This window comes from Scomber japonicus, chromosome 21 (genome assembly GCF_027409825.1).
Source record: "Scomber japonicus isolate fScoJap1 chromosome 21, fScoJap1.pri, whole genome shotgun sequence".
Lineage (NCBI taxonomy): Eukaryota > Metazoa > Chordata > Actinopteri > Scombriformes > Scombridae > Scomber > Scomber japonicus.
The window spans coordinates 27646922-27660052 of record NC_070598.1 but is presented as its reverse complement, the minus strand read 5'-3'; the positions used below and the strand labels follow the sequence as shown (position 1 = coordinate 27660052).

General features: G+C 39.6%; 1 protein-coding gene and 1 pseudogene across 1 annotated transcript; one reads left to right on the top strand and one right to left on the bottom strand.

Annotated features, from left to right (window-relative positions):
- Window positions 1-3174: 3174 nt before the first annotated feature.
- LOC128382382 (neurogenic differentiation factor 6-A-like) lies at window positions 3175-9345 on the bottom strand. Its single transcript, XM_053342374.1, has 2 exons — window positions 9125-9345; window positions 3175-4153 (listed from the first exon to the last, which is right to left on the bottom strand). Exons 1-2 carry the CDS (start codon window positions 9343-9345, stop codon window positions 3175-3177), a joined length of 1200 nt encoding a protein of 399 aa, XP_053198349.1.
- Window positions 9346-10186: 841 nt separating this feature from the next.
- Window positions 10187-11889, top strand: LOC128382522 (putative nuclease HARBI1; annotated as a pseudogene).
- Window positions 11890-13131: the final 1242 nt, after the last annotated feature.

The following is a 13131-nucleotide window of genomic DNA, read 5'->3' as shown; positions in this document are numbered from 1 at the left end:
ACAGGAGCAGGGTCTCATGCACGGTTGAAAGCCAAGGAATAAAAATAAGAAGATTTTTCTTTCTATCTTCTATTTATCTCTTATTTCCTGCATGAACCTCTGTCATGTGTGAAATTAGAGTCAGGGAAAGTCTGTCTTTTATCAAGAAACATATTTTAAACACATTTATATTTCCACATAATTTATCATCATTTCCATTCAGTCACATGTGAGCATTGGGTTTGATATGAGTTTTAAAATTTCCATTTTACCTGAAACATTTAGCCAAGTGAATAATTTCCAGTGTTCAAAAGAAATTCCGACCATATTCTGGATTGTCAAATAATCAGAATATTAATAAATACAGATGCAAATAATGAATAAATACAGATTCTGGCAGTAGAAATGGTTCCTGTGCCTCTGAGCATAACACAGTACATAGTATAAATAGAGAATGCAGGTTTTTATTCATGTGTAGGTGTTTGACAATCAGGTAGCAGGCTACAGAGAGAAAACAGCTGCTCTGGCAGTGATAGCTGTGCCTTTATTAGTATTAGAACAGTGTACATGTATGCAGACACAAACCATCAAGTGACTATCATCCAACTAACGGCTGTGATCAGCTGCAGCCGTCGTCAAAAACTAACTGTTCTCCACATGACAGTTCCGAGGAAGGGACGTCTCCTTTCTCTAAAAACATATTTCCTCATTTCTTCTTTCTTCACATGGTTTACTTTTGTCTCTGTGTGCATCCACAGTGGGAGGGACTGAGACACAAGAAAAAGATGCAAGTGAGGGAAACGTGGCTGCAATTAAGAGACTTACTGTCCCTACTCAATACTGACCTAGAAGCTACTACTTCCCTAGAATGTGACAAAATCACTCTGTGTAAAAATACCAAGATCAGCTGAAGCTAACATGCAGTCTGTCTTAGCTAATCTAGTCTGTAGCCTCCAAAGGCACAGCTTACTTAGTAGCATTTGCATGATGCACTTCTTAACTGGGTTAATCACCAAGGTAACCTAGGCTGAACAGCTGGTCCAGATTCAAGTTCAGAGGATCGGATCAAAACCTCCCAAAAACCCAACCACTGACCAATCATATCACTGGAAACAAGTTATGATTTGTACAGAATCCTGGCATGGACAAAAATCCTTAGTTTATAACAAAAGAGTAAAAAAAGTAAAAAGACTCATTTATTGTTCACACCTTCCATTTCAACTCTGGTTTTATGAAGTAATATTTAACAACACTAAGCACATGACTGCAGGTCATATTTGTTCTTTCAGTCCTGGAGTGCTTGTTGACATCGTAGATGATTTTACACTCTGAGTCCATCACTTCAACTCAGTGACTTTGTGATGATAATTGGAAATAAAAACTGAACCCTGTGTTGTCTTGATTAAAAATGTAACATTTTGGTCAGATCAGGCATTAAATACTTTTTTCCACAGCTTAACATTACATTTAACTTTATTATCTGCATTACATATTCACAATAATTGGAATAGAAGTTTTTGTTTTTGTTTTGTTGTTAAAAACAACTAAACATACATACAGTACAATATTCACCAAACACAGACAGTTATCTGTACACAAATCAATAATTCATCTAGATTATTTACACCATCGTTTTGCTTCGATGTCACTTATTTCCTAAAATAGATCTTAATTAAAAACTGGCCAGAGCTATGAATATAAGATATATGTGGTAATTAAGTGGAATCATCCTTCAAAATTAATTAATTTGTTAATTGATTTAAGTAAATTGCGGCTAGCATTTAGGTATATTCTTATTGAATTATCCTATAATCTATTCAAACATTGCTTTCATCTAGAAATAAATATTGCTGTTTGAATGCAGGGAGCATGGCAGTTATACAGACATCAAACAATGAAGAGAATCTGGTTATTTCCCTTTAACCTGAAGTGAACAAAAAAGTCCAGCACTAACGGCACAGAGCAGCTTTATTTCACAGAATGTGTTAATTTCATTTGACGGTTCAGAAGTGGACACCCAGCTGTTAATGCTGGCATAAGGGAGATATTAAAGGTGTGAGGAGTGAAGTGTATACGGATGAGAATAGTGTGAAAAAGCACTGTGAAGTCTTGTTTAACTGAATACTGGAAAAATGATTGTAAAATGATGGAAATCATCAAAGATATTTCCATGAGATAAAGGCTAGGTTTCAATATTTCATTTCATGTTGAAATAAATAGCAAATAATTACTCTGCTATTTATTCATAATTTTTAATTTGACACAAATATATAGCAAATTATAATAACCTTTATAGTTTGTTAATAGTCATTTTCTATTGACTGTTTAGTGCTGTTTTGTGCTCTCCAAACTTTGAATTTGACAGCAGATTAAAAATCAAACAATTGTGATTAAATGAATTTGTTTGTGATGCTTCGGTAGGGAATAGCCTCATTTTTTTGCTTTAATTATGATGACTCTCATACATTTCGAGGCCTGAGTATACCGCCCCTTTACAATCAATACTATCAAAATCATTGTGGACCTAATGGCTGTAGTTCCATGAAATGCTTAAATACAATCAGGAATAATTCCAGCTTCCTTTTATATACAAACATATCATTTGGAAAGTTATTTATACATTTTAAACTAAATCAAAGAGACACTGCAGAAGAACAGACAAACATGGATATTCATTTTCCTCCACGTTCATTACATAATAATAATAATAATAATAATAATAATAATAATACAACTACTACTACTACTACTACTACTACTAATAATAGTAATACTAATGATAATTATAATAATAAGCATTGTGTTTCAGCCTCTTCTCGAGATGAGACACTGCTCAGTTTTGCATAGTTTCCTTTGCCTCTTTGTCTTCTTTTATAGCAATGCTTGCTGGAGTTAAAAAATACAAAAAACTAAATAAACAAAAAAACAACAACATTTAAAGAAACAACCAAATCAAAACAAAACATGTATGTGTATGTGTGTTGCCATACACTGTGTTGTATGTGTTGTCATTCAGGTCCACAGTGTTCCTTGAATAAACACATGAGCATTCAATTAATATAAATTAATAATCATTAGATGGATCGTAGCCAAGTGTTCCCCCAAAATGTACATTCTAAATAATTAAACAATTATTTTTCCATTTTCCATTCGGTAATAGGATTTCTTTTTTTATAAACATCTCAGTATGGTTCATTAATTAGGGAAAGGCTTGTTTAAATCCTCCTGCACCTGATAAAACTTGCCACAGAGATGGATGTCATATGGGTTGATGTCAGCGGAGGAGCTCTGGCTGATAGAGCGGTAGCGCAGACCATAGTGACAGCTCCGGTAGTCCACTGGCTCCTCGTGTTTCAGGGAGAAAATGCCATTAAAGTTGATGGGGGGGCTGAGGGGGCCTGCATCCAGAGGGCTGGAGCAGTCTGGAGAAGGGTCATACAGAGCTTCGTAGGGGCCACAGAAGGAGCTGAAAGGCCGTAGGGGCCTGCCATTTTCCGCCGAGCTGGCCCCCACTCCTTCAGCTCTGTAGTGGCGATAGGCTGGGTAGAGGGAAAAAGACTCAGCACCAGACTCTGAGATGAAGCTATGGGTGTTGAGCTGCAGATAACCGGCCACCAGGTTAGTGGTGGGCTGGGAGAGGCCCTTGCACAGTGTGTGGGCGAAAGTGAACAGGTCTGGCCTTTTCCCAGTGCTCAGGATCTCACCGAGGGCCCAGATGTAATTCTTGGCCAAACGGAGTGTTTCTATTTTAGACAGCTTCTGTGTCTTTGAGTAGCATGGAACCACTTTCCTCAAGCTGTCCAGTGCATTGTTCAGACCATGCATCCGGTTCCTTTCCCTTGCATTGGCCTCAATGCGCCGCAGTCGAACCCGGTCCTGCCGGGTCTGGCTCAGTTTCTTCTTACAAGAACCCCTTCTTCTCAGATCACCTCTTACCTCCTCCTCCTCCTCCTCCTCCTGCTCCTCCTCTGTGCCGTGCCTTTCTCCATCCTCTCTCCCGGATTTAAGCGTGTCCTGCAAGGCTCTGCCAGGATCTGGCTTCACTGATTTAATTATTTGGTTGGTGGCCCAGCTGGTCCTGAAAGGACTACTGGTCTGGTTAGAGGACAGCTCGTCAAATGGCAAAGTCAACATGTCATCCTGCAGTGTGTGGTGGTGGTGCTGGTGGTGGTGGCTGGGAGGGGTGAAAAGAATATTAAATATATTAAACACTGTAGGAGAGGACAAGCATGAGATTAAATAAAACTTTATTAATCCTCCAGAAAATTGTAAAAGATAAAATAAGCAAATGAGTTTCATCTCAACAGTTTATCTACCATTTAAGCATCTTTACCAAAAAGGCCAAAATTCACTATTATTGCTATTATAATTATTTGTTGTATTATTAGTAGAAGGCTATTTGTTGACATCAAAGTCTGTGTGCATAACATAACATTGCATAGCATTACATGAGATAAAACTAATACCCCAGATACTCTGGGGAAATCTATCATATCATATAAATCCAAATAAGAAAACACAGTTACAGTAAAATAAGTAATAAGTCAGTCAAATAAATGACTACATATATATAATAACTATCATGAAGCTGTATTAGCAGCCCCCGCCAGGCTGTTCAACAAACTACTATTACTATTACTATTATTTTTCGAGTTAACTTCACCCTCCATACAAAATCACAAATTAATCACAAATTATCATCCATTTTAATCCAAATGTCCGTCTGTCAGTTGATTGTATGATGAGCTTCTCACCCAGTTTTGGTGTTAAATTCCAAAGAGCATCTTCCTGAAGCCTTCAGACACTCAGACAGGCTTTCAGTAGCAAATGTATGTCTTCCTCCTCCCTTCTTCCTTCTGTCCTCTCCTCTCCTCTGTTTCTCTTCTTCTTCCAGCAGTAAAGACATTGATGCCATCTGCTGCTGACGTCACCAAGCAGGGGGCCAGAGATGCTCTCTCTCAGTGGATCTATGTCTCTCATTCTCTCTTCTCTCTCTCTCTGTCTTTCTGTCTGTAGCTGTCTCCCCATGCTTCTTTTCCAGTCCTTCCATTCTGGCTACTGTGGATGCAGAACCAGTCCCTTCCCTACAGACTAATTTGAGTTTCTAGATGAAAGTCTGAGCAGTGCAGCTTGTATATTGAGATGATCTTGTGAAGATGATACTGGTTTGTTCACACCAAATGACTCAATTTTTTTTGTTTTTCAATAGTTGTCCTATTGAAAAACAGTATTTCTCTGCTTATGAAGTTGTGGCAATGATTAGAGTGATACATCTTCCATAGGCTGTTGCACCATATTTCACTTTTGCCAGTATTTAAAAAATGTGTCTCTTTGTAGTCAGAGAATGAATGTAAGTTGTTTCCTTTACAAAGATTTCATTTATAATGTTAATCCAACTTTCTTTGGTCAGGTTGATACTGTATCAGCGACGAATGATCACTTTCTTGCTTGCTGCTAGAAAGATTTTAATCGAGTATCTATCCCCTTCCGTCCGTTTCTTCACGTATGTTTCCCAAATATAGAAAGGTGAAGGTTTGAGGTCTCTTAAAACAGAGTATAGCTTCCATAGTGGAGTGGATTTCCTGCCAATACTGTTGAATATTTGGACATGTCCAAGAGATATGAGAGTGGTCTGCCTGCTTGTGGCTGCACTGCCTCCAACACAACTGTTCTCTTCTAGCCAGCTGCCGCAATTTTATTTTGTGGATAATGAAGAATCTAACTAAGTTCTTCCAGCAATATTCTCTCCAGATTTTTGAGTTAGTTGAACTGCATTGTGTTCTCATTCATCTTCAGTGATTACAATGTTTAATTATTTTTCCCCAATTTGTTAAAAATGTATCCTGTTGAGTTATTCTGGCTTTCACTAAGTTGTTATACAGTTTAGACACAGTTTTATTAACATAGATAACAATTTACTTCCAACTGAAGGTAATCGCTTGTCCTCTGCCTTTAATGCCGGGGGTGCCTTATAATTATTTATAAGGCACTAAGGTTGGGACATTTGGGTTGTAAAATTATTCAGTTCTCATTTGTCCATTGCCCAGTCCAGTATACACGTCTCTGACATAGTTTAACTGAACTATAAAAGTGGAATACAAATTAACAGTGAGCCATCAGTGTCACGTTGTGAATAAACAAGTATTTAACAAGTTTTTAGCTCATCATAACCGGGCTATGTCGCAGACCTCTCTGTTTGCATCCCTTCTCCTTCCAGCGTGCTGCCACGGCTGCTCATACTGTATTCATCCTTCCACGGGCGCTGCGGTAGTTTTGTAGCTGGAGTCCTCCAAGTCAATCCCTCTTTTTCTCAGTTCCAGTGCGGCTTTGTCGGCGTTATCCAGAGGTGGAAAGCGTACTGAAATTCTACGCAAGTAAAAGTACCACTACTTTCTCTGCCTGAGAACAAAAAGAGAAACTCTGAGACTTAATTGGGACCTTGATGAGCTCTCCTTTGAAACTTTGAGAAATCAGCCACAGTCTCACTTTGGTCTCACATAGATCTCAAAGTTGTCTAGGAGAAATGAATGAGAAACTATTGAAATCTTTTCTCTGACTTTCTTTTCCTCTGGGTAGCTAGCTAGATATTTAGCCACGGGGCCCCCCTTTCATGAAGCCCACTATCACTACCATGTGACCAAGGGTCTTGAGTTTCAGCTCCTTGGTAGACCTTCCTCTCAGGTTATGTACAAATCCCACGTCTTTGACAGTCTTGTCAGACTTAAATCCCATCCACAGGGCCATAATTTTGAAGCATATGTTATAAAGTTGCAGCCTCTAATAGCTTCTTAAACTACCTGTAAATCATCAGAATTGACAGCAGAGAGATAATTCATGGAGAGAGAGTGAGGAGGCAATGTGAATCAGCCAAGAGGAGGCTATGACAGCAGATTCTTGAATTACACATATGTGGGGTTTCAATCAGTCCGTCAGTTTGCTCACGGCTGGCACTGGCAGGAGATGACAGTGTGTAAGTGGTGAGGAGACTGTCCATTCTTGTCTAATAACCTAGCAGACTAAGATGTAATCAGTCATAACTTTTAAAATTGGGGATAACATTTTTATGGACCAATAGCAAACACTGCATAGACTACCAGATTGCAGACCACTGGAGCAGTTTACAGTCATGTCCAGATCCAGCATGTTAAATACATTAAGATAGATAAGATCATAATTATCCAAACAATATGCATAAGTTAATAATTTTTGAGACTCGTTTTTGAGATTCCTTTAGTTTTTTGGGTTAGGGTTAGGGAGGATAAATATGTGTTCTGAGTTTGACATACCACAGAAAAGTGTGTTGTTAACCACCCTGCCAAATTTGAATGATTCAAAAAATCGCCAAATATATGAAATTAGGCTTCAAAGTTGTGTAAAAATCAGCCTCTTTCTCTGCTCCCAAACGCTGTGGGAGTGCCCGCCGGGTTCACTGAAACCCCGCCCCCTACCAAGTGTCACCTGTCAATCAAAGTCACCACCTCTACCAGAAACATAGACGCTACGTCTGAGAGCTTTCTGCTGCTAGCTCAGCTAACTGGCTAACTGTAGACTGTAGTGTTAGTCGTGTGTGCTGAATGTATTTATACCTCTACAGCAGCAGGGGCGACTTTATGCTAATCACTGCCGTGTTACGTAACGCGGTGATTTTCAGACCCACCCACTAAATCCTGAACACAGAAATGTTGAAACACAGTTTGTGAAGCCTAGCTCCACAATTCAAATCTAAATGGTTGAAATGCTTTTTACACCTTTTTTAGAAATACATTTATGACCTATTTAATGTGTTTAGACAAAAATGTCTGAATTCACTTTACACTGTATTTAAGTATCTTTCAGAGAACCTAAGCCCCCGCTGGCTCCGCCATAACTTGAAAAATGTTTTTACCCCACCTTTGAATGCCTTTAGTTGAAGATGTGGTTAAATGACATTGTATGATTGTTGGAAGCCTACTCAGGTCTTACAACACAACCTAAAACATTGAATGGATGTGAGCTTTTTTCATGAGAGACCATAGTTCATGTCCTGTAGGCCTAGGTTAACACTTGATAAAGATGACAAGTAAAATTATGGTTTTGGTTTATTGGTGGATGGAGGTTGTTTACTTGTCATAGAGATGGATCTGTTGACATTCAAGAAACTAGTATAATTTCAATATAATCACTTATGCAGGATTTGACCAAAAAGGGAAGCCAATGTAGAAGTGTCTAAAACTGCTGTTCCTCGAGTAGCCTTGAGTAGGATGGCTGCAAAAGTGAGTCAATTCCCACAGACTCATGTCAAAATGGTTTTGGTCTCTACAGGTAATTTACCCTTTCATGACAACTGTATGGGTATTCCAATTTTATTAAGGCTTAAAGTTAAGACTTGGATAAGTAAAAATTAAAAACAGGAGAACTGTGTGCAATTATGATAAAGTGTGTATAACTTATTATTTCAGCCTGATTCCAGAAATTACATGACAGCCCAGGAACATAAACTTGTAAAAATAGTTACTAAAACAAACTGACTGTGATCGCTGTGGACTGAAATATTGACACAATCTTACACCTGCATTTCAGAAGGAATGTGCAATGTAGCTTAGCATTTACTAAGACTATGTTGAAAGCATTAATTTAATTATGAGACTTCAGTCAAACTAAGCTTGTCTGTTGCATTTATTTATTTTTTGTACTTTTACACTAACATAACTTCCTAAATATGTCTCGTGTGTTAGCTGCACGAGAAATTATGGCATGGAAAAACTCTTGATTGCGACATGAAACTGATAACTACAACAGACAATATAAGTATGAAGACTTTGATGTCCACCACCTTTTTTTATTTTTATTTATTTATTTATTTTTTTAAATCGCTAAAATACATTTTAAAAGAAGTCTGTGAAGGAGGTGGTAACACATAATAATGATAATACTTTACATATCTGTTTGTCTGTGTTAAGTTTTGCTCAGGTGATCCAGGCAGGCTGGACGCTCAACATGAGAAGACAGGAATCTAACAAGACTTTTTGTCTGTGTAGTAAACACTGGGAGTCATCACTTCAGTACTGACTGAGGGTACAGAGATCTTTTTTATACAGTATATTATAAAGAACAAAGAATCCAAGAAACATATTGGTTTAAATTGATAAGGTATTGACCACAATACAGCTGGGACAGGGGATAGCTGCATATCAGCAGGAGCAGGAGGTGGTTGCACATCTGTCGGGAAAAGACCCAGTAGTGAGGTGTCTGGGGGTGAGGCTCTGGCTGAGGCTTGGCCCGGCAGCGAGGTAGCTGGGGACTTGCTCTGGTCCCCTTCATAAAGCTCCGAGGTCCTCCCAGAGCCAGGCGGGTTCCCCAGAATGGGTTCTTGTCCGCTGGGTCCATAATAAGGTCCAAGTCTTCTGTCACAGTGAGTACCACAGATAGTCTCGAGACAAAATGGGCACTTTATTGACCAAACCAGGAAAAAACAACTCAACAGATAAACACTAGCAAAACACAGGACAAAACACAGCACAAACAGAGACTCGGACAAAGACTGAACTGAAAACCAAAACCTATTTCGACATGGGGTAATAACTAAACAGGACACACAGGTGAGTGAAACAAGACAGGTGAAACACATGAGGTAATCAACTAAGGCAGGGAAATACAGAAAGTAAAACTAACAACATACACAAAGGGAGAACAACTTCAAAATAAGACATGAGCTACAACAGGATGTGACACAAAACCAGCACAATACCATAACTCAAAATATGCCTCTGCCAAACCACATGCACTGCTTTTAATTTGTAGATTGGAAGATTGTACTGTAATATCTACAAATTACCAACATAAATGTTTAGTGCCAGAGTTGGGATTGAGAAGTGGACGCCAAACAGTGGCAATTAGTATAGGAGTGTGTGTGTGTGTGTGTGTGTGTGTGTGTGTGTGTGTGTGTGTGTGTGTGTGTGTGTTGTTGTTGTTGTTGTTGGATGTGGGTGGTGTGCGTGTAGTGCTGATCTGAGGCCTGTACTACAAAGCTGGATTTTCTCTTATCGAGGTAACTTCAGGGTTAACTCTGGGTTTTCCGTACTACGAAGCTGGTTCACTTCTTACCGGGGGAAAATCACCATGGTAACTTATGCTGAACGGCTAACCTGCTCCGGAGCAGGTTATGTTCTGGATAAGAGATCAATGAGTACAAAAGCACCACCTCCTGACCAATCAGCTCTCTTAGAAAATGACCTGCCCATTCTTAGAAGATCCTGTGGACGTTGGTGCGCGGATCGTGAGAGGAGTGCTCAGGAGAGAGAGAGTGTTCAGGGACAGATGTGATCCCTTTGATGTCCCCGATGACATCCTGTACGAAAGGTACAGATTCACGTCAGCTGGCCTGCGCTACATTTGTGAACTGCTGGAGCCATATGTGACGAATGTCACTCATCGTAGTCGGGTGCTGACCGTACCTCAGACTGTCTGCATTGCACTGAGGTTTTTTGCCACAGGTAGGCTAATCAATCAATCAATCAATTAATCAATCAATCAATCAAATGTATTTTTCATAGGCCAACATCACAATTAACAGCACGTTTCAGTTGGCCTAACAAACTGCACGTGACATCCTCTGTCCTCATACCCTCACCCCGGGTGACGAAAAGTGGTTGTACTGATTTAGCCTTTTCGTTTAATTATGCTTATAGTTTTTATAATCCCACCTGGGATAGGTCGTAAAATGAGACACGAAATTCATTCATTCATTCATTCATTCATTCTTTCTGTCGTAGGTACTTATATGCACGCCTTTAGTGATGCCGAAAACCTCGGCAAAAACACATGTTGCGCTGCCATACATAAAGTGGCAGGTGCCCTGACCAAACTGTTGGATTCTTTTGTTGTGTTCCCCAGCCACCTGCCCTTACAATCCATCAAAGAGGGGTTTTATGCGATAGCAGGTAAGATAATATAAGCTATGTAAAATACACATAATGTACACTTATTCAGCTGTATACTGAATGCAGCATGTCCCTTTCACAGGGTTCCCTAGGGTAATAGGTGCCATAGATTGCACACACATTGGGGATGTGTGTGCAATCTATGGCACCTATTACCTATTTGTGCACCTCTGGGGGAAAATGAGGCGGACTTCGTGAATCGAAAAAACATTCACAGCCTCAACATTCAGGTAGATCACACAATAAAGAACTATTTGTAATGTACCAACATTTCACATTCAGTTACTTCATTATCAATAATATGTCTTATCATTTTGAACCATAATTAAACAGTCCACATATACAAAGAGGCCCACACAATACTGTTGTCACTGTTGAACTGTATTCAAGTCTTTTCAAGTGTACATTGACTAACCCTAAATGCTTCTGCAGATGACATGTGACTATCTGATGATGGTCACCAGCCTTGTGGCCAAGTGGCCAGGGTCTGTACATGACTCCCAGATCTTCAGGGAGTCTGCACTGTGCCACAAACTTGAGCAGGGTAAGACAACTGTACATTTAATATTTTAATCATGTTCATAATTTGTGGTACTTATCAAGGCTATTCCTTTTTATCTGTAGCGCTGTGCAGTAGAGTGCTATTGGGCGACAGGGGCTATGCCTGCCAGCCCTTTTTAATGACCCCCTATCCTGACCCTGGTGCAGGGCCACAAACACGGTTCAATGTGGCCCTTGCAAAAACCAGGGTCAGGATAGAGATGACCTTTGGGATAATTAAAGCCCGGTTTAACTGCCTTAGAGGGCCCCTGACAGGGCATACAAAATCAGTTCAGCATGCGTTGTGCTGCACAACATTGCTGCCTTGACGAAGGAGAGGAGCCCTCCCGTTGACCCCCCTCCTCCCCCTGATGTGGTGGACCCCATCACCCTTGATTATCCTGCAGGTGTGGCCGTGAAAGAGGCCATTATAAGGCAGTTTTTTATTTGAAGAAGGACGTGGTCTTTTGTATTTCAGTTATTTATATTTATTTCAGGGAAATATAGGTTATATTAATTTCCTTTTCTCCCGTTCCTGAAAAAGAGGATACATTTTAGTTTCATTCAGGTGAAAATCCTTGAAATCCTTGAAAATGCTTGAATTTAAATCTTGTGTTCTCAAGGTCTGAAAAGTGCTTGAATGTGACATTGTAAATGTGTACGAACCCAATTGTTTCATCATGCCTGAAAATAAATGAGCTTACATCACTGAATTACCTTCTTTTCATGTTCAAGTTTCTCCAGCTCTTGATTTGCGATTTTTATTTTTATTTTTTCATATTCAATGTTGAGCTCCAATTTGCGCTTGTAAAGCCCTCTCACAGAGTCTGCTCCGACCTGTAACAAATTAAATACATACAGTTGCTTCAGCATATATGCATAGCCACTTTTCATGGCTCGCTTTACACTAATGCCAATGTCACACAGACTACCCTCATTAAATTAAAGTTCATTACATCTCTTGATGGTCTCGAGGTGGCTTGTCTGGAGGTGGAGGCCACAGGCTCAGGAGGGTTTCCCTCTTCCTGTAAAATAAGCATAGCAATTGCTTATTAGGACAGGGAGCACTATGGCACACTTCTTAATACAACAAGCAGGCTGCCACCATTAGTGAGACAGATACACCAGCATCCACCACATTGTCCTCCACCTGTGTCAAGAAAGGCAAATTGTTAAGTGCATAACATTAGAAAATAAGGACCACGTTGTACCAGTGATGGTCTTTCCGAGCACACAGACAGTGTTTCTTCGTCAACGGCCTCCACCTGAAAGGGCTACATAAGATGTGGAAGACAAGTTTAAATGTATTGTCACTAACCACAGCTGAAATATATGACAGATTGATTTTACTGATTTAGGATCGCTGTTGTGACATTGGCTAGATTGCATAAGACCGGGGTTGGGATGGGGTGCTGCATTAACTTTATTATCGTCCATTGAGTTATTTTTAGGGTCAATTTATATACCATACACAACCACACTTCCCTGTATGGTAGCAATAAATAATTCTTTACACTATGTCTAAAAGCGCCCTGTCTCACTAAAATAATATTTCCATACAAGACAATGGTGTTGCTAAACACATTTTTAAGCAACCATAATTGCAACCTGGATTATGTTAACTGCCATGTTTTTGTACAGGCAGGGGAGTGCTATGTTGTATCATATACAAGCCATTCATAGGTAGTAGCAG

Coding starts and splice junctions, on each gene's coding strand:
- LOC128382382 (XM_053342374.1), bottom strand. CDS start 9,345: ATGGACCCAGCGGACAAGAACCCATTCTGGGGAACCCGCCTGGCTCTG. Junction 4,154..9,124: donor AGCTATCCCCTGTCCCAGCT/GTATTGTGGTCA, acceptor CACCCCTCCCAG/CCACCACCACCAGCACCACC.